This window comes from Dendrobates tinctorius, unplaced genomic scaffold (assembly GCF_039654945.1).
Source record: "Dendrobates tinctorius isolate UK_male_01 unplaced genomic scaffold, ASM3965494v1 ptg000046l, whole genome shotgun sequence".
NCBI classification, from domain to species: domain Eukaryota; kingdom Metazoa; phylum Chordata; class Amphibia; order Anura; family Dendrobatidae; genus Dendrobates; species Dendrobates tinctorius.
Genome location: NW_027361714.1, coordinates 64,541,803 through 64,569,616, shown reverse-complemented (window position 1 = coordinate 64,569,616; position 27,814 = coordinate 64,541,803). Strand labels below are relative to the sequence as shown.

Genomic DNA, 27,814 nt, shown 5'->3' with positions numbered 1-27,814 from the left:
CAGCCACCCGTTTGTACCTGGCACTCATGCTCAACAAACGCTGTTTCACCCGCCTCCAGACTGATGACAATTGGGCTCCTAGCTGATCCTCCTCCGGGACACCCCCGGAGTCACCCTGACGTAAGGTACAAAACTGAGGATGTTGACCGTACACACAAAAGAATGGAGACTCTCCTGATGACTCTTGGCGGTGATTATTTAACGCGAATTCGGCCAGAGGAAGGAAAGTAGACCACTCCTCCTGGTTGTCGGACACAAAACATCGTAAATACTGTTCTAGATTTTGGTTCATGCGCTCAGTTTGTCCATTAGACTGTGGATGAAACGCCGATGAATGTGACAACTTGATCCCCAACCTTGAGCAAAAAGCTTTCCAAAACCTCGCCACAAATTGCGTACCCCTATCAGATACTATGTCAGATGGTACTCCGTGGAGTCTGACCACCTCCTTCACAAATACCTGAGCCAACGTCTTAGCATTGGGCAAAGAAGACAACGCCACAAAATGCGCCATCTTTGAAAAACGGTCAACCACCACCAGGATGACCGTGTTCCCTGCCGAGGCTGGCAAGTCAGTGATAAAATCCATGGAGATTTCTGTCCATGGCCTATTGGGTACCCCCAGAGGCTGTAGCGTGCCAGCAGGACGGGTTCGGGGTGACTTGGCCCTAGCGCACGTGATGCAAGCTGCCACGTACGAGACCACGTCCTGACGGATTTTGGGCCACCAGAAACGACGCGATACCAGCTCTAAGGTGCCCTTCACCCCTGGATGACCAGCCAGTACCGAATCGTGGTGTTCCTTCAACACCTTAAGCCGAAGATGCAGGGGTACAAATGATTTGTTGGCGGGAAGTCCTGGTGGTACCTCCTCTTGGGCCTCGGCAATCTCCGCCTCTACCTCCGTCGTGAGAGCCGAGACCACTACCCCTTTCTGGAGGATGGGTACCGGCTCTTCCCGAGGTTCTCCCCCCGGAAAACACCTAGACAAAGCATCCGCCTTGGTGTTTTTAGCCCCGGGACGGTACGTCACAAGAAAATTGAAACGAGTAAAAAACAATGCCCAGCGAGCCTGCCTAGGAGACAGACGCTTGGCCGACTCCAGGTAGAGCAGATTCTTATGGTCGGTGATAACTGTGACCTGGTGAGCCGCCCCCTCCAAGAAGTGTCGCCATTCCTCAAAAGCCAGTTTGATGGCCAACAACTCCCTGTTGCCGATATCATAATTCCGTTCGGCCGGCGACAGCTTCTTGGAGAAGTAGGCGCATGGATGCATCTCGCTCAAGGACGAGCCTTGAGACAGTACTGCCCCCACTCCCACCTCCGACGCATCAACCTCTACCACAAAAGGTTTAGACACGTCTGGTTGCACCAGAATGGGGGCTGAAGCAAAACTATTCTTCAGACGCTCAAATGCACGTATAGCCACCTCAGGCCAGTTCGCCAGATCGGCACCCTTTTTTGTCATGTCCGTGAGCGGTTTGGCGACAGTCGAAAAGTGTTTTATAAATTTCCTATAATAATTCGCAAACCCAAGGAACCGCTGGAGTGCTTTCAGACTCTCCGGCCTCTCCCATTGCAGCACCGCTTGCACCTTAGCGGTGTCCATTTTAAAACTGGCTGCGGACACAATATATCCCAAAAAGGGCAACTCCTGGACAAAAAATAAACATTTTTCCAGCTTAGCATAGAGCTGGTTCTCCCGGAGCAACTGTAACACCTGCCTAACATGCTCCAAATGAGTGTCCCGATCGCTAGAATAAATGAGGATATCATCCAGGTATACAATCACAAATCTCCCCAGGACATGAGCAAATACATCATTAATAAAATGTTGGAAAACGGCAGGCGCGGTGGTCAACCCAAACGGCATAACCAGACTCTCAAAATGACCCTCAGGAGTGTTAAACGCCGTCTTCCACTCATCCCCCTGACGGACCCTTATGAGGTTATACGCCCCCCCTGAGGTCCAGCTTGGAAAACCATTTCGCCCCCGCTACCTGGTTGAACAAATCCGGGATCAACGGCATTGGGTAGGGATCACGGATAGTAATCTGGTTTAACTCTCGGAAATCCAGACACGGGCGTAACCCCCCATCTTTCTTCTTAATGAAGAAAAACCCCGCGGCTACAGGCGAGGACGAAGGCCGGATGTGTCCTTTGCTCAGACTCTCCGCGATGTAGTCTTTCAGAGCTTGCCTCTCAGGACCAGAAATATTAAACATCCTGGCCTTAGGTAATTTGGCCCCGGGTTTTAACCTAATCGCACAGTCATAGGCTCTATGTGGAGGCAGTTCTGAGCAACCCTTCTCAGAGAAAACATCCGCGAAATCCTGCAAAGCCTCCGGCAGGCTGGGCGTCACGGCGGACACACATGTGGCCAAGCAATTGTCTTGGCAGAAACCACTCCATTGCACTATGTCCTGAGTTTTCCAATCAATTACCGGGTTGTGCCTGGACAGCCATGGAAAACCCAGGACCATTTGAGCTGGGAGATTACGGAGGACCCTACATGTAACCGACTCAGAATGTAGGACCCCAATGTGGAGTTTCACCTCTGCCACAAACTCAGTAATCTCCCCTTGAGGGAGGGGAACAGCATTAATGGTCACCACCTGTATGGGGTGAGGAAGTTTTTCGATCTTAAACCCGGCGGTGTGTGCAAACTCCTTATCTATGAGATTGGTAGCGGAACCGCTATCCACAAACACTGATATAGGTAGCTCTCTGCCGGCGATAATAACCTTGGCAGGGAGCATACATTGAGATACCATCATGGAGGATATGCATACGCTCAGTTGGGTCTCCTCCATACCCTCTGAGCTTAACAGTTTTCCGCCGATGTGACCCTCTTAGGTAGTCCTGGGCAAACGTTAACATAATGACCTCTTTTACCACAGTAGAAACATGCTCTGGGCTTCCGGAATCCCGGAGCGCGAGGCTGAACCTGTGCCACGCCAGCAATCTGCATAGGTTCAGGGGACTCATCTACTTCAACCACACCTGCACCTCTGCTTTCCCCCAGAGGTAGCGTCTCCTGTGCCCCCTGGCGAAAACGGCGATCAATACGTATCACCAAACTCATGGCAGACTCCAATGATGCCGGAGTCTCATACATCAGGAGGGCTTGTTTCACCCTCCCTGATACCCCATGAACAAACTGGCTCCGCAGTGCTGGGTCATTCCACTGTGTGTCTACAGCCCAGCGGCGAAATTCCGAACAATAGTCCTCTGCCAAGCGCTCCCCCTGGCGGAGGGCGCGGATTTTAGATTCCGCTAGAGCCAGTCGGTCAGGGTCATCGTAAATGAGCCCGAGGGCAGAAAAAACATTATCGACCGAATGAAATGTAGCAGAGTCAGCTGGTAAGGAAAATGCCCATGCTTGGGGGTCACCACTCAGTAATGACAACACCAGCCCTACTCGCTGGGCCTCATTACCTGAGGAGATTGGCCGCATGCAGAAGTATAATTTGCAGGCCTCCCGAAATACGACAAATTTGCTGCGATCGCCTGAAAATCGTTCTGGCAGTGGAAACTTCGGCTCTGCACCGATACCTGCAGATGCCGTTTGCACCTTTGCTACTACCAGGCCCTGCTGCTGAACTGCCCCTTTCAACTCGGAGACCTGTAAGGACAGCGCCGCCAACTGGTGGGTTATGGAATCCATGGGATCCATGGACTCCTGAAAAAATGTGGGCCGATTATAATGTCACGCGGGGCTTAGGACAACTAAGGCAGAAATACCCGGGGCCCCTGTGGTGTCCCTTTCACTAGGGGAAACCCTGTCTGACCCTCAACCCAGGGTTTTTGCTGAAGGTGCAAATGCCTGAGCCTCCACCCTTTCCTTATCTCCTGCTCAGCCCTGCACTTAACCCTCCACCCTCCACCCAGTGAGGAGACACACCACCAAAGCTCCCACACAAATAAAGACAGACAGGGAGAACTTAAACTGCACTGCGCTGCACACACACAGGAATATACAGTAATGTGAACAGGGCACAACTAAACACAAATATGGGAAGGAGAAAGTATAACGACGGATCATACGACACCAGATACGAATCTCTCTCTCTGCAACACCTCCACTCCAGACCGGAACCACTTGGTATGAAAACACAAGCTATAATCGGCGACGCCCATATGCCAGTATGACTATTTAAAGACCGTGGGCGTGACTAACCTTCCAACCTGGTCTCCAGCAGGATTAACCCCCGAGAGCCTGAAGATCAAGCCGGCGCCACTGAGGCTATAGTGGCTGGAGGTGGAACTACCTCTGCCTGCCGGACGCTGTGGTGTGAACAGCGTCCGACACGACACTTTATGTTGCGCTGCCTTTCCCGTGACACTTGAATTGTTAAAATTTTGGCTGACAGTCATTACTGATTGGTGACACTTCTAGACCCACGCTACATGGAGAACTTTCTATCTCTTTCTTCTCTTCTTCCAGAGTCAGACAGGTGTACTAAAATTTTGCAGTACTAGAATGCCATTGTTGCGGAATTATTAAAAAAATTCTCATCTGAAAACACTGGTGGCAGAGGTCACAGTCGTTAGACAACCAAGGAGTACAGGCGAAAGAGACACAACTCCAATCCAGCAGAGACAGGGGAACATTGGCAAAGTTTGGGGAGAGTTTTCTCAGACCCTCCCATCGCAGTGGCCCTGAGGCACATGGTGCTATCAAAAGGAGTGCAAAGTTTTGGAAGTTGCTGAGGGAGTACCATGCTGATCGTACCAAAATCCTCCAAGATTCCTCTGTGCCTTTTAACACTTTAACCCCAAGGGTGGTTTGCACATTCATGACCGAGCCTATTTTTACAACTCTGACCACTGTCCCTTTATGAGGTAATAACTCTGAAATGCTTCCATGGATTCCGGTGATTCTGACAATGTTTTCTTGAGACATATTGTACTTCACGTTAGTGGTAAAATTTCAGTCATATAACTTGTGTTTATTTGTGAAAAAACAGAAATTTGATGAAAATTTTGAAAATGTCGCAATTTTCCAACTTTTAATTTTTATGCTCTTAAATCATAGAGATATGTCACACAAAAAAACTAAATAAATAACATTTCACACATGGTTACTTTACATCAGTATAATTTTGGAACCAAAATTTTTTTTTGTTAGGAAGTTATAAGGGTTAAAAGTTGACCAGTGATTTATCATTTTTGCAACACCATTTTATTTTTACGGACCACATCACATTTGAAGTCACTTTGAGGGGTCTATATGATAGAAAATACACAAAAGTGACACCATTCTAAAAACTGCACCCCTCAAGGTAGTCAAAACCATACTCAAGAAGTTTATTAACCCTTCAGGTGCTTCAAAGGAATTTTTTGAATGTTTAAAAAAATGAACATTTAACTTTTTTTCACAAAAAAATTACTTCAGGTCCAATTTTTTTTATTTTACCAAGGGTAACAGGAGAAATTGGACAGCAAAAGTTATTGTGCAATTTCTCCTGAGTACGATGATACCTGATATGTGGGGGGAACCACTGTTTCGGCGCATGGCAGAGCTCAGAAGGGAAGGAGCGCCATTTGACTTTTTCAATGCAAAGTTGGCTGGAATTCAGATTGGACGCCATGTCACATTTGGACAGTCCCTGATGTACCTAAACAGTGGAAATCCCCCACAAGTAACCCCATTTTGGAAATTATACCCCCCAAGGAACTTATCTAGATATGTGGTGAGAACTTTGAACCCACAAGGGCTTCACAGAAGTTTATAACGTACAGCCGTACAATTAAAAAATCATATTTTTTCCACAAAAATGATCTTTTCACCCCAAATTTTTATTTTCCCAAGGGTAACAGGACCATAAAAGTTATTGTGCAATTTGTCCTGAGTACGGTGATACCCCATATGTGGGTGTAAATGACTATTTGGGCGCATGGCACAACTCGGAAGGGAAGCAGCGCCATTTGACTTTTCTGGCTGAAATTGAGATCGGACACCATGTCGCGTTTGGAAAGCCCCTGATGTACCAAAACAGTGGAAACCCCCCACAAATGGCACCATTTTGGAAACTAGACCCCCAAAGGAACTTACCTAGATGTATGGTGAGAACTTTGAACCCCCAAGGGCTTCATAGAAGTTTATAACGTACAGCCGTACAATTAAAAAAATCATATTTTTTTCCACAAAAATGATCTTTTCACCCTCAATTTTTATTTTTCCAAGGGTAACAGGACCCCAAAAGTTATTGTGCAATTTGTCCTGAGTACGCTGACACCCAATATGTGGGGGTAAACCACTATTTGGGCGCATGGTAGAGCTCGGAAGGGAAGCAGCGCAATTTGACTTTTTTGGCTGGAAATGGGATTGGACGCCATGCCGCGTTTGGAAAGCCCCTGATGTGCCTAGAAAGCCCCTGATGTGCCTAAACAGTGGAAACCCCCCACAAATGACACCATTTTGGAAACTAGACCCCCCAAGGAACTTATCTAGATGTATGGTGAGCACTTTGAACCCCCAAGGGCTTCAAAGAAGTTTATAATGCCCGGGCGTGAAAATAAAAAAATCATATTTTTTCCACAAACATGATCTTTTAGTCCCCAATTTTTTTATTTTCCAAATGGTAACAGGAGAAGTTGGACCCCAAAAGTTATTGTCCAATTTGTCCTGAGTACGCTAATACCCTATATGTGGGAGAAAACTACTGTGTGGGCACACGTCAGGGCTCGGAAGGGAAGTAGTGACGTTTTGGAATGCAGACTTTGATGGAATGGTCTGCGGGTGTCATGTTGCCTTTGGAGAGCCTCTGATGTACCTAAACAGTATAAACCCCCACAATTTACCCCATTTTAGAAACTAGACCCCCTAAGGAACTTATCTAGATGTGTGGTGAGCACTTTGAACCTCCAAGGGCTTCACAAAAGTTTATAACGCCCGGGCGTGAAAATAAACAAAATCATATTTTTTCCACAAACATGATCTTTTAGTCCCCAATTTTTTTATTTTCCCAAGGGTAACAGGAGAAATTGGACCCCAAAACATGTTGTACAATTTGTCCTGAGTATGCTGATACCCCATATGTGGGAGGAAACTACTGTATGGGCACATGTCGGGGCTCGGAAGGGAACTAGTGACGTTTTGTAATGCAGACTTTGATGGAATGGTCTGCGGGTGTCATGTTGCCTTTGGAGAGCCCCTGATGTACCTAAACAGTAGAAACCCCCCACAAGTGACCCCATTTTAGAAACTAGACCCCCTAAGTAACTTATCTAGATGTGTGGTGAGCACTTTGAACCCCAAGGGCTTCATAGAAGTTTATAACGCCCGGGCGTGAAAATAAAAAAATCATATTTTTTCCACAAACCTGATCTTTTAGTCCCCAATTTTTTTATTATCCCAAGGGTAACAGGAGAAATTGGACCCCAAAACTGGTTGTACAATTTGTCCTAAGTACGCTGATACCCCATATGTGGGAGAAAACTACTGTTTGGGCACACGTCGGGGCTTGGAAGGGAACTAGTGACATTTTGGAATGCAGACTTTGATGGAATGGTCTGCGGGTGTCATGTCGCATTTGGAGAGCCTCTGATGTGCCTAAACTGTTGAAACTCCCCATAAGTTACCCCATTTTGGAAACTAGACCCCCCACGGAACTTATCTAGATGTGTGGTGAGCACTTTGAACCCCTAAGTGTTTCACAGAAGTTTATAACGCCCAGGCGTGAAAATACAAAAATCATATCTTTTTCCACAAAAATGATATTTTTGCCCCAAATTTTTTATTTTCCTAAGGATAACAGGAGAAAATGGACCCCAAAATTTGTTTTGTAATTTGTCCTGAGTAGGCTGATACACCATATGTGGGGGTAAAACACTGTTTGGGCACATGGCAGAGCTTGGAACGGAAGGAGCACCATTTGACTTTTTCAACGCAGAATTGGCTGGAATTGAGATCAGAAGCCATGTTGCGTTTGGAGTGCACCTGATGTGCCTAAACAGTGGAAACCCCCCAATTCTAACTCCAACCCTAACCACAGCACACCCCTAACCCTAATCTCAGCCCTAACCGTAGTCCTAACCCCAGCCCTAACCCTAACCCTAGCCCTAACCCTAGCCCTAACCCTAATGGGAAAATTTAAATAAATACATTTTTTTAATTTTATTATTTTTCCCTAACTAAGGGGGTGATAACAGGTGGGTTTGATTTACCATGTATGGCGGGTTTTTATTTTTGGCAGCTGTCATACGCTAAAAGACGCTTTTTATTGTAAAAATAGTCTTTGCATCACCACATTTTGAGAGCTATAATTTTTCCGTATTTTGACCCACCGATTCATGTGAGGTCTTATTTTTTGTGGGACGAGTTGACGTTTTTATTGGTACCATTTTCAGGCATGTGACATTTTTTGATCGCTTCTTATTCCGATTTTTTGGACGCAGAATGAGCAAAAACCAGCATTTCAAGAATTTCTTTTGGGGGGTGCATTTACACCATTCTGCGTGCAGTAAAATTGAGAAGGCGGTTTTATTCTTCGGGTCAGTATGGTTACAGTGATACCTCATTTATGTGGTTTTTTTATGTTTTGGCGCTTTTATGCAATGAAAACAATAAAACAAAAACAAACAAGAAAACAAAAAATAATTATTTTTACATCACTTTATTCTGCGAGCTATAACTTTTTAATTTTTTCACTGATCATGCTGTGTGGCAGCTCGTTTTTTGCGGGACAAGATGATGTTTTCAGCGGTACCATGATTATTTATATTCGTCTTTTTGATCGCGCGTTATTTCACTTTTTGTTCGGCGGTATGATGATAAAGCTTTATTTTTTGCTTTATTTTTTATTATTATTTTTTAAGGGGTTCGCTAAGGGGGTTAACTAATGGGACAGTTTTATAGAGTGGGTCGTTACGGATGCGGCGATACCAAATATGTGTACTTTTATTGTTTTGTTTTATTTATTTCCAAAAAATGAATTTATTAGGGAATATTTTTTTTTATTTATTTATTTAGCGATTTTTTAGAAATTATTTGTACACTTTTTTTTAACTTTATTACAATTTCCTAGGGGGGACATAACTGTCATGTGTCACAGTGATCTCTCACAGGCAGTACAGAAGGCTTCCTCGTGCCTGGGCTTTGCAGGCACTGAGGAATCCTGCTCCCTGCAGGCCCCAGAAGATCCCTGGCGCCATTTTGGATCCAGGGAGCTGCAGGGAAGGAGACCCCTGCAGAAGTGCTGCATATAGCGCTGCTGTGGGGGTCGCAGGGGAGCACGGAGGGAGCCCCCTCGCTCCCGATGCTTCCCTAAACCATCGGTACACTGCGCTCGTGTTTGATCACAGTGTGCCAGGGGTTAACATGTCGGGAGCGGTCCCTGACTGCCCCTGACACATAGTGCCAGGTGTTAGCTGTGATAATCAGCTGACACCCGGCCGCGATCAGCAGCGCTCATCACGTGAGCGCCGCTGATCGCTATGACGTACTATCCCGTTCCTGGGAATTAAGTCCCAGGGCACATGGACGGGATTGTACGTCATATGACAGAAAGGGTTTAATTATTGGGTCTCAAAGCTGGATACATAGCATGAATTGTCTCTCTTCGTCTTGGAGGGCCTGGCCTGTCCTGCCGGTAGCGTTTTGTCAGAGCGTGTCTTTAGTGCCGCTCGTGGAATTATAACTGATAAGGCCTCTTTCACACATCAGTTTTTTGCCATCAGTCACAATCCGTCGTTTTGTGAAAAAAACGGATCCAGCAAAATGATGCTGATGGATCCATTTTTTTCTCATAGACTTGTATTACCAACGGATTGTGACTGATGGCCACACGTTTCATCCGTCTTTTGACGGATCTGTCGGAAATTCTGCGTCCGTCGGCTGGATACAACGGACATAGTAACGTTTCTTGTGTACTTCAAAAAGCCGGACAGCGACGGATCTAGCTCCATCTATCGTTGGCTATAATGGAAGCCTATGTGTGCAGGATCTGTCGCTGTCCGTCAAAAAACAGATCCATCACTGGATTCCATTTTTTCCAACTGAGCATGCCCAGAATGTGTTATCTTCCTTTAATTTAACCTCTAATGCCTTTCTGGCACATAAAAATCTCTCTCTCTCGCTCTCTCTCTAATGAATTCTATGACTTTAAAATTCCTACAGCTGCTGTGACGGATCCATTTTTTTAACAAAACGACGGATTATGACTGATGGAAAAAAACTGAGGTGTGAAAGAGGCCTATGCGTATCAGCTTGTCAACTGAAAATGCTGACAGGCTGATTCTTATAAAAATGAACAAGGGCTCGATTGGGCCAGACTTCTGTACACCACCAGCATGATAACAGTGAAACCTAACCTCAAATCCAGTGTATTTTTTAGGAGGTATGTTCCCATGCACCTCTTCACACCCACACATGGCTATACGCTTCCTGATTTTGGAAATTTGCTGTTATCCTCCGCCTTCTCCTCATCATCCACCACCACTAGATCACCATGGTGACTGTTGTCCGTGATGTAACAGCCACTAAAAATTTTTGCAAGGGTGCTTATGATGCCCCTTCCAAAAATATTTACACTTCATGTTGAGCTGTCACACCCCCAGGGGAAAATGTTTTTCAGCCTATACACTTAGTGTATGGGCATTACAGTTATAGGAGACCCGCTACTGTAAACTGGGAAACAGTTTTAGTAGGCCATCCTCCACGTCTCTTCTGACACCACCACTAAATCACCAGGGTAATCATGGTCCATGATGCAACAGTCACTATAGTTTTTTGCAAGGGGGTTTATGATCGCCGTAAAAAAAAATATTTACACAGTAGGTTGATGTGTACACCCCAGAAGGAAATGTTTTTCAACCCATACACTTAGTGCAATGGGCATTATAAGTATAGGAAACCTGCTCATTTAAACTGGGAAAACGTTTTTCGGAGACCATCCTCCACATTTCTTCCTTGGGGGATTGGAGTGTGTGCAAATTTTGGGCAGAACTTGTATTCACTTCATGGGCAAACTTTAGGTTACTTAAAAAAATCAGAATAATGGGAACTTTGGTTTCATGTGGCCATCGATTATGTGTGTTCAGTGGCTTATTGGGGTGCATGTAGCTTTGGTGCAGGGCAGGCCTTGCGTTCAATGCATAAGCAAACAATATGGGAGTACCAAATGAATAATGTGAACTTGGTTTTCCTGTGGCCATCCAGTAAGAGTGTTCAAAGGCTTATTGAGGTGAGTGTAACTTTGGTGCAGGGCAGGCCTTGCATAAGCAAACAGTATGGGAGTACCAAATGAATGCTGGGAACTTTGGTTGCATGTGGCCATCCAGTACCTCGGTTCAAAGGCTTATTGGGGTGCATGTAACTTTGGTGCAGGGCAGGCCTTGCCTTCAATGCGTAAGTAAACAGTATGGGAGTACCAAAGGAATAATGTGAACTTGGTTTTCCTGTGGCCATCCAGTAAGTGTGTTCAAAGGCTTATTGGGGTGCATGTAACTTTGGTGCAGGGCAGGCCTTGCATTCAATATGTAAGTAAACAGTATGGGAGTACCAAAGGAATAATGTGAACTTGGTTTTCCTGTGGCCATCCAGTAAGTGTGTTCAAAGGCTTATTGTGGTATGTGAAACTTTGGTGTAGGGCAGGCCTTGCATTCAATGCATAAGCAAACAGTATGGGATTACCAAATGAATACTTGGAACTTTGGTTGCATGTGGTCATCCATGATGTCTGTTCAATGGGTTGTTGGGTTGTGTCCAAATTTTGAGGAACCCTGCCACTCACTGCAAACGCAATAACAGTATAAGGGACCCAATGTTTAGTAATGGGAAAAACAAAGCATAGCCAGTTGATGACTCTCTAAGAATAGTGAGGGCCGATTGCTGGCCCTATAAAAATAGACATTATGACTTTCAGAGACCCTCCTTCATAAATGAAACAGGATGTGTCTGAAGATGTGTCACACCCCACATGGACAATTAAGGTTGTAAACTGTTAAAGTGACATTTCCCAGTGAATGAAGTTGTCTTGGTTGAAAGCAATGGTAAAGTTGAAAAACGCATCAAAAAACGCTACGTGTGAACATAACCCAAGTGGTGGAGGAACATTTTTGTTTTGGGTTATTTATTTTGCCTTATATAAAAGTCATTAACTTGGAAAGCATGTTCCTTAACATATTTTTCAGGAAAATCCATTTTGGTTTCGTTTTTGTACGTTTTATTGTGTGCCTGTAAAAATGGCGTAAGACTCTGACAACATTGTTCACAGCTGTGACCTGGGAGTCAGGAATGCTTACAGGGGTCTTCACCATGATGTTCCCATGTCATTTGAGCACTGTTTCCATCATTTTCAGATGTTTTTAGACTCTAAAAGGACCCCTTGGGGGGCGGTAAAAATACTCGATTTTCCCATAAACTTACATTGGGCTCGTTGCTCGGGTCGAGCACCCGAGTATTCCAATTTGCTCGACCCGAGCAACGAGCACCCGAGCATTTTAGTGCTCGCTCATCACTAATAGCTACAAATTCTACTGGATGCCCTAGGAATGGAAATATTTTTCTATAATGTACATGGTCTTAATTACCTTTTTCATGTCCTCATATGTCAAGAAAAGTATGTCAAATTCCTCCTTGTGCTGGTACCAGCCCCTTACATGATCAAACCACGAGTTACCTATGACTGTAAAGTAAGATAAACTTTATCATTATAGAATTTGTAAATACATTAACAGTTTACAATTTTTATGATCACTCTTGCTTTAAATTTGAGGGCAAATCTACAGATTAGAAACTACTACCTTGTCATGAGGCACTATAGCGGAAAGAGTGACCATCTGCAATTTGTTGCAAAAAAAAAGACTTCAAGGCAATCTGTCACCAGTTTTATGCTACCCATCTCACATCAGCATAAAGTAGGGGCAGAGACCCTGGTTCCAGCACTGTGTAACTTACTTGGCTTCTTACAGTTTTAATAAGATCACTGTTTAATCTGTAATTCTACCAGTTCTCTGAATGCTGAGCTCTTTATAACCCCACCCGATGATGAAAAGCTTTTTGTGTACACTTTGCATAGGCAAAAAGATGCTAAACAGTGGTGAAGGCATGGCTATAAAGAGCTCATGAATAAGGAGAATTATATAGGAGAAGGTTTAATAGTCATCTAGTGATAAGCTCCTGCTGATTAGACAGTGATTTTATAAAACATACAGTACAGTAAGTAGCCTAGTAAGTGAAACATCACTGACTTCAGGATCTCTGTCTCTACATAATGATGCTCTCAAATTCGGTGGTAAAAACCTTTTATCTTTCACTATCTATAATCAGATACTGTTTTATGTAGATAGATAGATAGATAGATAGATAGATAGATAGATCAGTATCTAACTTTAGCTAGTGAAAGATGTAGAGATATACAGTGGGTAAAATAAGTATTTGATACACAGACAATTTTGAAAGTTTTCCCACCTACAAAAAATGGAGAGGTCTGTAATTTTTATTGTAGGTGCACTTTAACTGTGAGAGACAGAATCTGAAAACAAAAATCCAGAAAATCACATTGTATGATTTTTAAATAATTAAATTGCATTTTATTGCATGAAATAAGTATTTGAGCAGCTACCAACCAGCAAGCATTCTGGCTCCCACAGACCTGTTAGTTTTTCTTTATGAAGCTCTACTACTCTGCAATCATTGCCTGTGTTAATTGTACCTGTTTGAACTCGTTACATGTATATGTGGCGCCCCTGCGGGTCCATACGCCACAGAGGTACTGCACCTCAACCAGAGGTGTGGTATCCCACGACCAGGTAGGATGGATGCACCCAACCAGATTCCAACACCCATACCCACACACACACAGTAGTGTAGCAGAGCACCCTTCATGGCTCCCTGCTTGGAACACAAAGTGTGCTGGCAGGTGGGCGGAGCGTAGCAAGGCGGGAGAGTCTAGGCTGAGGTTAGATTTGGTCCCCTGAGAGGGAGGGAAGGAGAAGGACGTAGTCTGCGCAGATCCCAACTGCATGGGGAGTGCCAGACGATTTGGACTAAAGAAACAGCAGACTCTCCGAAAGGAAGATTGGTTCTTCCAGGGACGTGGTTGGAAAGTCATCCCGTGGGTCCCGTTCCAAGCTGACTGCCGTCAGGTGGAGTAAGGAACCAGACTAGTCGCAAAGGGAATGGCCCCTAGCCTTGATCGCATTCCTCTGGGTGCCACTATCAAGCCAATAGCTTTGGTTTCTTTATGGACCATCGCCCCTACCACAGTTAGAACGACTGGAAAGGAGGCTATATAGAGTCTTGGGAACAGTGGGTCGTTGCCCAAACAGGATTCGCAGCTGCTGGCCCGCAACGCTAATTGTGAAGTGCCGGAGTGGAAGTAAGGTGGAAAAGCAGCATTTAGTTTGGAGATGGCCAGGAAAGGAACTGAGAAAGCTGGAAAGGAGCATTTCATCTTATCTGGAAGTTATCTAGACACCTTTCCTGGAGGACTCAGCACCGAAGCGGGCATCTGTGTGCACCAGACTGTGAGTAAAGCCTTTGGAACTACAAGCCCTTGTGTCTACACTTATTCCTGTGCCACTCATCCAGCACTGCTATATCTACCTCTCTACACTATCTTATCATCTACTAACTCATCTATACTGCCCTGGGACTACAGCTCTACCTGAGGAGGGCTTCTACATCTCAGCTGCACCACAACATCTGTCCCAGAGAAGCAACACTGGAGCGCTGGTCAATCTGACCAGAAACCACAGGTGGCGTCACGAATCACTACATAAACTTTATCCCCATTCAAGTCTACCCCTTTTACATGACCGCCTGAGGCCACGGACCGGGTCACAGCCACTGTGACATTTCCCATTGAAGTCAACGGGCCCGGCACAGAGTATCCCACGGCCTCTGGGGTGCATCATATAAATGACAAGTGTCTACACAGTCAATCGATCACACTGTAACCTCTCTGTGACACCCCAGAGTCTGGTTGTCACAGTGACATTGCCTCCCTCTAAGAGGTGAAGTCATGCTTGGAGGCAGAAAGGGGGCCCCCATGCCAGGTAACATAGATTAAATCACAATTCCTGCTGCAGGTCGGAAAAGGGAGCTGCCTTATAAATTCTGGCCAGCAGAGGGGGTTCGTGAGTCAGCTAGAAGTGAGCTGAGGGAGTTGTCATGGAAACGAGAGCAGCTGTGACCAAATGACAAGACAGTTATACCTGAGGTAAAAAAGATAATAATAATAATAAATTTTATTTTGATAGCGCCGACATATTCCGCAGCACTTTACATTTCAGAGGGGATTTGTACAGACAATAGACATTACAGCATAACAATAATCACATACAGTAGATTATAACAAATACCAAGAGGAAAGAGGGCCCTGCTCGCAAGCTTACAGTCTATGAGGAAAGAGGTAGACACGAAAGGTGGGTGGTAACAGTTGCCCTGATTGTATGGACCAGCCATAATGTTAAGTGTGTAACAGTACAAACACAGAGGGCTAATGGATGCATAAAGCATGTGGGAACATGATGCGGGAAATCTGGTTATGGTAAAACTTTTGGCTGTGCCACACAGGGATTGATTAGGTTAATGTGTTGAGGCGATAGGCCAGTCTGAATAAATGTGTTTTCAGGGCACGCTTAAAATTGTGGGGATTGGGGACTAATCGTATTGACCTGGGAAGTGCATTCCAAAGAATTGGCGCGGCACGTGTAAAGTCTTGGAGACGGGAGTGGGAGGTTCTGACTATTGAGGATGCTAACCTCAGGTCATCAGCAGAACGGAGGGCGCGGGTAGGGTGGTATACTGAAACAAGGGAGGAGATGTAAGGTGGTGCTGAGCTATGGAGGGCTTTGTGGGTGAGGGTAATAAGTTTATACTGAATTCTGGAGTGGATGGGTAGCCAGTGTAATGACTGGCACAAGGTAGAGGCATCGGTGTAACGATTGGTGAGGAATATGATCCTGGCTGCAGCATTCAAGACAGATTGGAGAGGGGAGAGTTTGGTAAGAGAGAGTTTTGCAGAGTCAAAAGTAAGAAAAGGTCGAATTCTAGAAATGTTTTTGAGGTGCAGATGACAAGAGCGAGCCAGTGATCGAATGTGGGGGGCAAAGGAAAGCTCAGAATCAAGTATGACCCCAAGACAGCGGGCCTGTTGCTGGGGAGTAATAGTGGAACCACACACAGAAATGGCAATGTTGGGTATAGGTACATTAGTAGAGGGAGGAAACACCAGGAGTTCAGTCTTTGACAGGTTCAGTTTCAGATATAGTGAGGACATGATATTAGACACAGCGTTTAGACAATCGCTGGTGTTTTCTAGAAAGGCTGGCGTGATGTCAGGAGAAGAAGCGTATAATTGGGTGTCATCAGCATAGAGATGGTACTGGAAACCAAATCTACTGATTGTTTGACCAATAGGGGCAGTGTACAAGGAGAAGAGGAGGGGGCCTAGAACCGATCCTTGAGGGACCCCAACAGTAAGGGGAAGGTGAGAGGAGGAGGAACCGGCAAAAGATACAGTAAAGGAGCAGTCGGAGAGATAGGAGGAGAACCATGAGAGAACGGTGTCCTTGAGGCCAATGAAACGGAGCATAGTGAGGAGGAGCTGATGATCCACAGTGTTGAATGCTGCAGAGAGATCCAAGAGAATTAGCAACGAGTAATGACCATTTGATTTAGCTGTTAGCAGATCATTAGAGACTTTAGTGAGGGCAGTTTCAGTGGAGTGTAAAGAGCGAAAACTGGATTGGAGAGGGTCGAGAACAGAGTTTTCTGAGAGATAGCGGATAAGGCGGGAGTGGACCAGGCGTTCCAGGAGTTTAGAGATGAAGGGAAGATTAGAGACAGGTCTATAATTAGCGGCACAGTTTTGGTCGAGGGATGGTTTTTTAAGTAGTGGATGTATGATGGCATGCTTAAATGAGGAGGGAAAGATACCAGAAGAGAGAGAGAGGTTAAATATTTTATTTAGGTGAGGGGTCACAGCAGGGGAAAGGGACTGGAGGAGATGTGACGGAAAAGGGTCACTTGTGCAAGTGGTTGGGCGAGAAGATGCAAGGAGCCTGCTCACTTCTTCTGTGACTGGTTCAAAATCAGAGAGTGAGCTAGATGTAGTGGGGGAGGGAGGACAGTGCATGGTATGAGGTGATTGGGAGATAATTTTCTGTCGAATCTGGTCAATTTTTTCTTTGAAGTAATTGGCCAGATCGTCAGCTCGGAGCTCCGTGGTTGGGGCCTGTACTCTTGGATTGAGTAGAGAATGAAAAGTGTCAAAGAGACGTTTCGGGTTATTGGACAGTGAGGTGATGAGGGTGTTGAAATAGGCTTGTTTGGAGAGGTGAAGGGCAGTGTTGTATGTTCTAAGCATAAACTTAAAATGGATGAAATCTTCGTGTAGATAGGATTTTCTCCACAGACGTTCGGCGCACCTGGAGCACCGCTGCAGGAAGCGTGTTTGCACCGTGTGCCAGGGCTGTCGCCTTCTGCGTTGTGGTGTTCTATTTATAGGGGGTGCAAATTCATCCAGGGCACTTTGAAGTGTTTCATTGCAATGCTTCAATGCAGAATCAGGACAGGAGAGGGAGGAGATAGGGGCCGATGAAGACTGCAAGTTCTTCATAAGTTTCTGGGTGTTAATGGCCTGTATGTTTCTATAAGTCTGGACAGTGGGGGTGACCTGAGCAGCCTGGCAGTTCTTGATAGAGAATGAAAGAAGATTGTGGTCAGAGAGCGGGAGAGGGGAGTTTGCAAAATCATCCACTGCACAAAGCCGAGAGAAGACCAAGTCGAGGGAGTTTCTGTCTTCATGCGTTGGAAAATTAGTAAGCTGCGAAAGGCCAAATGAGGAGGTTACAGATAAAAGGTGAGTAGCAGATGGTGAGAGGGGAAGAGCAATGGGGATGTTGAAATCTCCCATGATGAGGGTAGGGATGTCACAGGAGAGAAAATGTGGAAGCCAAGTGGCAAAATGATCCAAGAACTGATGGGAGGGGCCGGGAGGACGATATACCACTGCCACTCGCATGGAGAAGGGGGTGTAGAGTCTGACGGCATGGACCTCAAAAGAAGGGAAGACTAGTGAGGGTAGTTGAGGCATAACCTGAAATGTACATTTTGGTGATAGGAGCAGACCAACGCCTCCACCTGCTCTATTGTCTGATCTTGGGGTATGAGAGAAGTGTAGCCCCCCGTATGAAAGAGCAGCAGCAGCGGTGGTGTCTGACTGCTGGATCCAGGTTTCAGTAAGAGCCAGGAGGTTAAGAGAATTAGAAAGGAAGAAGTAATGGATGAAGGAGAGTTTGTTACACACTGAGTGAGAATTCCAAAGTGCACAATTAAGAGAGACAGATGGCATGCAGGGAATATTAATAAGATTAGAGGGGTTTCTGAGTGTAGCAGTCGGGGGGTTGACTTTCTATAACAATGGGGACCAGGGTTGGGAGCAATGTCTCCTGCGACTAGGAGGAGGATAGAAAGAGTGAGCAGATGGTTAAGTGATTTGTGAGAGCGTCTCTGATGTTGAATGGTGGGACTGACTGGGTCTGTGCATATAAATGACAAGTGTCTAAAGATCTTTCTGGAAGGTCCAGTGAGTTCAAGATGGGGAGCTGATCTGTGAGGCGTTGGAGACAGGGAGCTGATCTGTGAAGAGGAAAAGGGACAAGAGCAGAAACAGAGAGGCTCTGGGGAAGCTAAAAAACTGCGTATAGCAGACCCCAGAGCGAAGCGCTAATAGAGAGAAAAGGGACGCCAGAGTCCTTGGTGGTCAGGAGCTGTATGTCCTGATCGCCGAATCTGAAAGTACAGGGGACTGTAAGTTCCTGTGCGACATTGAACACCTGAGGGCACGGCAGCAGATAAGGAGCCCGGGGCTGACGGTGAAAAGGACGGTACCCGTGGAATAGGCTCACACTGTCAGCCATACAGGTTAGAGAAACCATCAAGAAATAGAGGGTCACAGCTTAGTTACAAACAGCAGAGACCCACACACAAAGCGCAGAAGGAAGGTCCCAAACCCCCACCTGGCAGGGTGGATCCCCTGAATGCCTCCAGGCGAGCCGGACTCAATCCATCACCTGTATGTGGTACTCTGGATTGCAACCAATTGCCAGTAAAAGGTAAAGAAACTACACCTCTCTGTGTCCTTCTCTCATTTCTCTGCACCCCAACGTTCACTGTCATTTTAACTATTAATCAAACATCTTTGCCCTGGGACTATTGCTCTACCTGAGGAGAGCTATTTTCACCTCAACTGCGACACACCAACAGTCTCAGGGGAACAACACCGCAGCGCTGGTCACCTCTGACCAGAATACCACAGGTGGCGTCACGTATTCATCTAAAAACTTTATCTTCATTTTTACCACACTTCAATATCACACAACTTTCCCCTATTTTATTTACTGGACGCCCCAGGGCCACGGACTGGGTCATCGACGCCGTGACGTCCCCCATTGAAGTCAATGGGCCAGGAACCGAGTACCCCACAGCCCTGCGCGGGGCGCTCCAACTGGCGTAAGGAACAGGATTTATCGAGCCTAACAAAGCTGGGTACAAGGAGCCTGGTAAAGCTGGATACTGTGTACAATAGACTTTATTAAATTGAGTGCTAAAGACTTTAATGAGCTTTCAAATCACCACCATAACTGTGTCACACAGTGTGTGCGAGCAGAGAGGGGCGTGCCAGTGAAGCTGGAGCTGCGCTCTATTGTGAGCAAGTGAAAAACAGGAAGAAAATGCCCAACGCGGGTGAAGATTCAGCGGCGGTAGCAGCCGCAGCCTCCATAATGCCGCTATCAATGCCATATATACCAGGAGCGGCCTGGTTACCACAGTACTCAGGGGAGTTGCACACCCTGAGCAATTTTAAAGAGAGACTATGTAGTTTATTCAAAGTATACCCCCTGTCTGAGAGTCAAAAAGTAAGTATCCTCATTGGCCAGGTAACTGGTGCGGCTCAGAGGGAGGTAAAGTCCTGGCCAGTCACTGATAAAAGAACTGTCAAACAAATCTTAGCCAGACTGAAAGACACTTTTGATACCCATACTGCAACAGAGATAAAAATTAGATTCTTTGGGTGCAAACAGAGAGTGCAGGACAGTATACGGGACTATGCCCTTAATCTTCAGGAGGCACTACGGGCCGTAAAGCAGGTTGACCCTGAGAAGCCTGCAAGATGAAGATAGATTACTAACGGAGCAGTTTATAGATGGACTCCATTCTAACAATCAAAGGACACAGCTGCGTATAATGGCCCTACAAAATCCTGAAATGGACTTTGCACACTTTAATGATAGAGCCATCCGAGTGCTGTGTTAACCAAATCCTAGCAGCACAGAGCCCTCTAAGCATCCAGCAATTACATACCAGCAGGAGACAGCATCCTTTCCAAAGACCCCTATTGAGACTGACAAGCCGTCCCAAGATGATGATTCTGCTGCAGACTTACGTCTCCAAGTCAAGGAACTAACCAAAAGTGTGGCTGCATTCACAAACACTGTGCAGTCCCTGCAAGTGACTCCAAAGAAGAAGATCCAGCTGGCCTCCAGTCCAGATGACGTCCCATGGCAAAAGCAGAAGAGGATCCCACTGACCAGAGGGAGAGACAGCGATCGTTACAACGAGGACGGACAGCCCATCTGTCGCCACTGTAACAATGCGGGACACCTAGCAAGATTCTGTCATTTAAACAAGCAACCCCTGGGGCAAAGGGCCAACCCCCAGGAGTAAGACGACCAGGCCCACCAAATTGGCGAGACAAGTACGTAGGAGGACGGCCAGTCCTGCCCGTCATGATTGATGGCTTTCCGATGAACGCTTTACTGGACACCGGCTCCCAGGTGACAACGATGCCATATGCTCTCTTTAAGCAGTATTGGGCTGATTCAGACATTACTCGCAGCTCAGATAAAGACCTTGCCATTCTTGCCAGCAATGGTCATCCCTTACCTCAGATGGGATATAAAGAGGTGACCATCAAGATTGGCCGAGTAGAATTGCAATCGCAAGGTTTGATTATAGTTGATATTGACAAACAAAAATGCCATCCTATGATCACTTTAGGCACTAATGAAATTGAAAATTGTCTTGGAGAAATTATTGTTTTGTTACAACAGGTAGCCGAGACCGCCAGCTCCAGTCAGCAGCAGGTCCTGCAAAAGGAGATCAGAGCCCTGATGCAGAGACAACAGGTAAAGCTGTCTGGTGGAGAAGTTGGCAGTGTCAGAGTAAGTGATCCTTTCCCCATTGCAGTACCTCCCAGAAGTGAAATGTTAATTTGGTGTCGGGCAGCAATAGGTCTAAGGGGTCAAGATTACCAAACCCTGGTAGAACCCATGTATTCTGATAGTAGGCCCACTATCCTGACAGCCAGAGGGGTAGTTGATGTCCGCAAGGGGAGAGTACCAATACGCATCTTAAATTGTGGGGAGAGAGAGGTCCAGTTACCCCGGTATGCCGCCCTTACTAAGCTGTTCACTGTCAGTAAGGCCGGTTTCACATTAGCGCTTTTTCAGCGCGCGCACGGCCGGGGGTAGCTCCGCCCCCGAGCCGGCTCTCTGCCCGGCGTGCCCGCCCCTTGCTTGTAGCGCCGCCTACTAGCGGACAGCGGCGCCTGCGATCGGCGCACCCTATCTTTAGCATAGGGTGCGCAGATCGTGCGCGGGCCGTGCGCTAGTTGCGCTTTGACCTGCGCTGCGCACTTTTGATGGTGCGCCGTGCACGCCAAAATCCGAAAAGTTTGATTTTGGCGCGCACGGCGCACCGTCAAAAGTGCGCAGCGCAGGTCAAAGCGCAACTAGCGCACGGCCTGCGCACGATCTGCGCACCCTATGCTAAAGATAGGGTGCGCCAATCGCAGGTGCCGCTGTCCACTAGTAGGCGGCGCTACAAGCAAGGGGCGGGCACGCCGGGCAGAGAGCCGGCTCGGGGGCGGAGCTACCCCCGGCCGTGCGCGCGCTGAAAAAGCGCTAATGTGAAACCGGCCTAACAATGCAATAGAAGCACTAGAACCCTTGCTTCCGTCTGACAAGGTGGAAGAGAATGGCTCTGAAGGGCAGCAGGAGGATTGGCGTCAGCAGCTACACGTAGGCACTGACTCCACCCCTTCGCACCAAAAACATGGGGCTACCGGGTTGCTCGAGAATTTGAACGGGTCTTCAGCAAACATCCTCTAGACTTTGGACAGGCAAAAGGGGTCCAACACCATATCCCCACCGGAGATCATCCACCCATTAAAGAGAGGTACCGGCCTGTACCACCAGCACACTATCAATGTGCCAAGAGTATGTTTCGGGAGATGAAGGAGGCTGGGGTAATCAGAGATAGTTGTAGCCCCTGGGCAGCTCCATTAGTCCTCGTTGAAAAGAAAGATGGTACTATGAGAATGTGTGTAGACTACAGGCGGATTAACAGCATTACACATAAAGACGCTTACCCATTGACGAGAATTGAGGAATCACTAGCTTCACTGAGAATCACTAATTATTTCTCTACCTTACATCTCACCAGTGGGTATTGGTAGGTTCCTGTGGCAGAGGCAGACAAAGAGAAGACAGCGTTTACCACACCAATGGGTCTCTGCGAGTTTAACTACATGCCGTTCGGGCTCAGCAATGCGCCAGGAACATTCCAGCGGTTAATGGAATGCTGCCTTGGACATAAAAACTTTGAAACAGTTATGCTGTACATGGATGACATCATTATCTTCTCCAAAACCTACGAAGACCATTTGAAGCACCTAGCCGAGGTATTCGAAGCCCTGTCCAACTTTGGCTTGAAAGTAAAGCCGTCCAAATGTCAACTTTTGAAACCTAATGTGCAGTTCCTAAGCCATATGGTGAGCGCGGAAGGTGTGGCACCAGACCCTGACAAAGTCACAGTTATCCGGGACTGGCAAAGACCCAGCACTATTCATGAAGTGAGGCAATTTCTTGGATTAGTAGGCTACTATCAAAGATTTATCAAGGATTTCACCAAAATAGCAGCACCTCTGCAAGATCTTCTAGTGGGCTAATCCAAGAAAGCCAAGAACAAAAGTATTCCGTTCGAGTGGAACAAAAGGATAGAAGAGTCCTTCATCAGATTGAAATTGGCCCTCACGGGAGATGAGGTCCTGGCCTACCCTGACTATGACCAACCATTTGTACTTTACACTGACGCCAGGAACATGGGATTGGGAGCAGTGCTATCACAAGTGCAGAAAGGCAGAGAGAGAGTGATTGCCTACGCCAGCAGGAAGCTTTGTCCGACTGAGAGAACCCCAACAACTACAGTTCCTTTAATCCACTATATGTCCACCAATAATGAAAAATGGCACTTCCATACAAATAGCAAAAACCAATGGAGGCAGTATTTCAACTGACACCAAGAGAAGAGAACCATAAATGTTGACAAACAATATTATTTATTAGACTATTAAAAATACATCAAATACAGCTCATAGAAATTATTTATTAAAGTATTATCCTTACATTATAATGGTATAGCCCAGTGGCATAAAAATACATAGAGACAATCCTATAAACACACCAATTGGATTAATTACAATGGGAGAATAAGTGCACTATCAGAGAATAATATAAAGGAATCCCATTAAACCAAGCCACAACAGCATACTCATTAACATACCCTAATGTCATTATCTCTGGTTACAGAAATCCCCATTTACTATGAAAGTGCCAATCTCATAGATATCAACTTATTCACATGGTGTACTTACTAAGAAATAAACAAAGACAAGTGCCGCCTGTGATGCTGTCTCCACGCCCCGACGCGCGTTTCGCCTGCTTGCTTCTTCCGGGGGCTATACCATTATAATGTAAGGATAATACTTTAATAAATAATTTCTATGAGCTGTATTTGATGCTGCCCCCTAGGGGTATATGTTTGTTTTGTAAGAAATTATTTGAAATTATCACCGCCGCCGTGCCGTCCCCCATTGAAGTCAACGGGCCCAGTACCGAGTACCCCACGGCCCTGCGCAAGGCACTTCATCTCTACCATGGCCAAGACTAAAGAGCTGCCTAAGGTCACCAGGGACAAAATTGTAGATCTGCACAAGGCTGGGATGGGCCACAGGACAATAGTCAAGCAGCTTGTTGAGAAGGCAGCAAATGTTGGCACAATTATTAGAAAATGGAAGAAACACAAGATGACTGTCAATCTTCCTTGGTCTGGGGCTCCATGCAAGATCTCGCCTCGTGGGGTAAGGATGAATCTGAGAAAGGTCAGGAATCAGCCTAGAACTACATGGGAGGACCTGGACAATGACCTGAAGAAAGCTTGGACTGCAGTCACAAACATTAGCATAAGTAACACACTACGCCATCATGGATTAAAATCCTGCAGGGCACACACCGTTCCCCTGCTCATTCCAGCACATGTCCACGCCTGTAAGAAGCATTTCAAGGTCCTGGAGTGGGTCAAAATCCCTGCTACAGTGTGTGCAAACTTGGTCAAGAACTACAGGAAACGTCAGACCTCAGTAATTGAAAACAAAGATCTGTTTTTCTATTGTATCAAATACTTATTTCTTGCAATAAAATGCCAATTAATTATGTAAAAATCATACAATGTCATTTTTTATTTTTAGATTCAGTCTCTCACAGTTGAAGTGTGTACGTATGAAAATAATTACAGACATCTCCATTCTTTGTAGATGGGAAAACTTATCAAATCGGCAGTGTATCAAATACTTATTTCCCCCACTATATGCAGTATATACAGTATGTGTATGTATATGTTATAGTTTGCTTTAATTTTTTATTGTTTTACTATTCTGTGTACATGATTATGGGGTAGCCATCTTGTTAAAGATGCTAACATTACTTAGAGATATGTCATACAGCAATAAGCAATACCATGACCATATGAAGAAATAGACTGGAGATTCTCATTGACTTATAAGTGAGAATATTTAAATAGTAATAATACAAAAATAAAATAAAAACATCTTTGCAAATACTTAAAATGTATGTTCAACTTGAATTAAATAGGGTATGTTCTGACTGAGGACATGTTCACCATAATCAAAAATCGAATGCCTGATCTTTAAAAATCCTTGTGACATATCACAAAGTGGCAATGTTTCTCACAACATATTACAACTCGATCTCATTATGATGTAATATAGCTAAAAAATAGTCATTATAATAATTCATAGTAACAGTAACACTGATTCTGCAGATAGTTTTGAATAATTACTCATCTATCCCTTCAGTTTACATGACCATACAATCTTATGGAATATGAATAGGAAAAATTCCAGGGACAGCTGTCATATAAACATCTAAAATATAACCGGGGGAGCGTCACTCTGTCTGAAGTCTTTATAGACTGTGCAAGCGCGATGCGCCTGTGCAGTCTGGACCCAGAGTGACGCATCCCCCACAGAGTGACGCATCCCCCCCAGGAAATCGCGTTATGCGTAAGCATCGAACGTATACCGCAATGTCTTCAAGAACATGGCGGCGGAAAGCGAGTATTGCGCAGGCGGCAAGTCCGGCACCATAACACACCCACTCCAGACATGAATTGGCGCCTGCGCAGTCTGCGCTTACCACCGCCATTTTCTTGAAGACACACTGCAGTGTGTCTTCAAGAATATGGTGGTGGAAACCGAGGACTGCGCAGGCGCCGAGTCCGGCACCACAACACGCCCAGAACAGGACAGCGCTGGACACAGGGAAGAAAGGTGAGTATAAATGTTTTTTAAGGTGTGCAGTTTAACAGGGGTGAGGGGGATCATTCATATCCGGATTGGGGGGTGAGGGGACCATGCATACCATGAAAGAGGGGTGAAGGGACCATGCAAACCACGAAAGGGGGGTGAGGGGACCATGCATACCAGGATAGGGGGGTGAGGGGACCATGCATATTAGGATAGGGAGGTAAGGGGACCATGCACACCAGGATTGGGGCGTGAGAGGACCATGCATACCAGGATAGGTGGGTGAGGGCACCATGCATACCAGGATTGGGGGGGGTGAAGGGACCATGCACACCAGGATTGGGGGGGTGAGAGGACCATGCATACCAGGATAGGGGGGTGAGGGGACCATGCATATCAGGATAGGTGGGTGAAGGGACCATGCACACCAGGATTGGGGGATGAGGTGACCATGCATACCAGGATTGGGGGGTGAGGGCACCATGCATACCACGATAGGGATGAGAGGGTACCATGCATACCATGATAGGGATGAGGGGTTTCCATGCATACCAGGATTGGGGGGTGAGGGGACCATACATGCCAGGATAGGGATGAGGGGTCCAGGACATACCAGGATGGGAGACCATTTACCAATAAAAATGCCCACCTCCCGGGTGTAGAACTTTTTCATAGCTAGTATATATATATACCTATGGTTCTTTCATTTGCATTTGAGGCTCCACTCAATATTCCATAATCTATATGATTTGACCAGTAGTACAGTGCTGCATGTAACAATACTCCATGTAAGCCGAATCACAGAAGTAAACAAAGCTTAAAGTTTACTTTCAAAACAACTTTAGTGTTTGTGCTTTATTTTGTGTATATAAAGGCTAATTAATTTAAAAACTGAAAAAAAAAACTATCATTGCATTGATTATAATCACATGAAAAAAATCATTCCTTGCTTCCACATTACCTTTCCCGGACATGAAGAGGTCTATAAAAGTTTCCCAATTTATTGTGCATTGTAATAGTGGATTCATTTTGTAAAAGTGGTAGTTAGACACAAGGACATCTTTTGGGTTTCGACTCACATATATAATCTGAAAAAAAAGCAAAAAAAACAAATCTGAACATTTGATTTAATGGGTTTATTTATTATTTGGCTTGCAAATGTTCAATAAGTTATGCAAATATTTTATATTTCATAGTGAATAACAATTTAAAACCCCCAAGCGTGGTTTGCACGTTAATGACCGGGCTAATTTTTACAATTCTGACCACTGTCCCTTTATGAGGTAATAACTCTGGAACGCTTCCATGGATCCTGGTGATTCTGATATCGTTTTCTCGGGACATATTATACTTCATGTTAGTGGTAAAATTTCTTTGATATAACTTGCGTTTATTTGTGAAAAAAAGCAGAAATTTGGCAAAAATTTTGAAAATTTCACAATTTTCCAACTCTGCATTTTCATGCCCTTAAAATACAGAGATATGGCACACAAAATACTTAATAAGTAGCATTTCCCACATGTTTACTTTACATCAGCACAATTTTGGAACCAAAATTTTTTTTTGTTAGGAGGTTATAAGGGTTTTAATTTGACCAGCGATATCTCATGTTTACAACACCATTTTTATTTTTAGGGACCACATCACATTTGAAGTCACTTTCAGGGGTCTATATTATAGAAAATACCCAAAAGTGACACCATTCCAAAAACTGCAACCCTCAAGATGCTCAAAACCACATTCAAGTTTATTAACCCTTCACAAAAAAAATATTTCAGGTCCATTTTTTTATTTTACCAAGGGTTACAGGAGAAATTGGACCACAAAAGTTATTTTGCAATTCGTCCTGAGTCCAGAGTACGCTGATACCCCATATGTTGGGGTAAAACACATTTTGGACTCATGGCAAAGCTAGGAAGGGAAAGAGCGCCGTTTGACTTTTTCAACGCAAAATTGGCTGGATTTGAGATCAGACGCCATGTCTCGTTTGGAGAGCCCCTCATGTGCCTAAATGGTGGAAACTCCCCATAAGTGACCCCATTTTGGAAACTAGACACCCCAAGGAACTTATCTAGATGTGTGTAGAGCACTTTGAACCCCCAAGTGCTTCACAGAAGTTTATAATGCTCAAGCGTGAAAATAAAAAAAAAATCATATTTTTTCGGCAAACATGATCTTTTAGTACCTAATTT

General features: G+C 45.4%; 1 protein-coding gene across 3 annotated transcripts in view; it reads right to left on the bottom strand.

Annotated features, from left to right (window-relative positions):
* LOC141089504 (amine sulfotransferase-like) overlaps window positions 1–27,814 on the bottom strand; it is a 211,465-nt gene that overhangs the window by 15,032 nt on the left and 168,619 nt on the right. For all 3 annotated transcript variants that reach the window (XM_073575959.1, XM_073575960.1, XM_073575961.1), the window contains 2 exons: window positions 26,584–26,710; window positions 12,538–12,632 (listed from right to left, as the gene is read on the bottom strand). In XM_073575959.1, coding sequence (XP_073432060.1) covers window positions 12,538–12,632; window positions 26,584–26,710 — 222 coding nt within the window. The remainder of the gene's footprint in view (window positions 1–12,537; window positions 12,633–26,583; window positions 26,711–27,814) is intronic.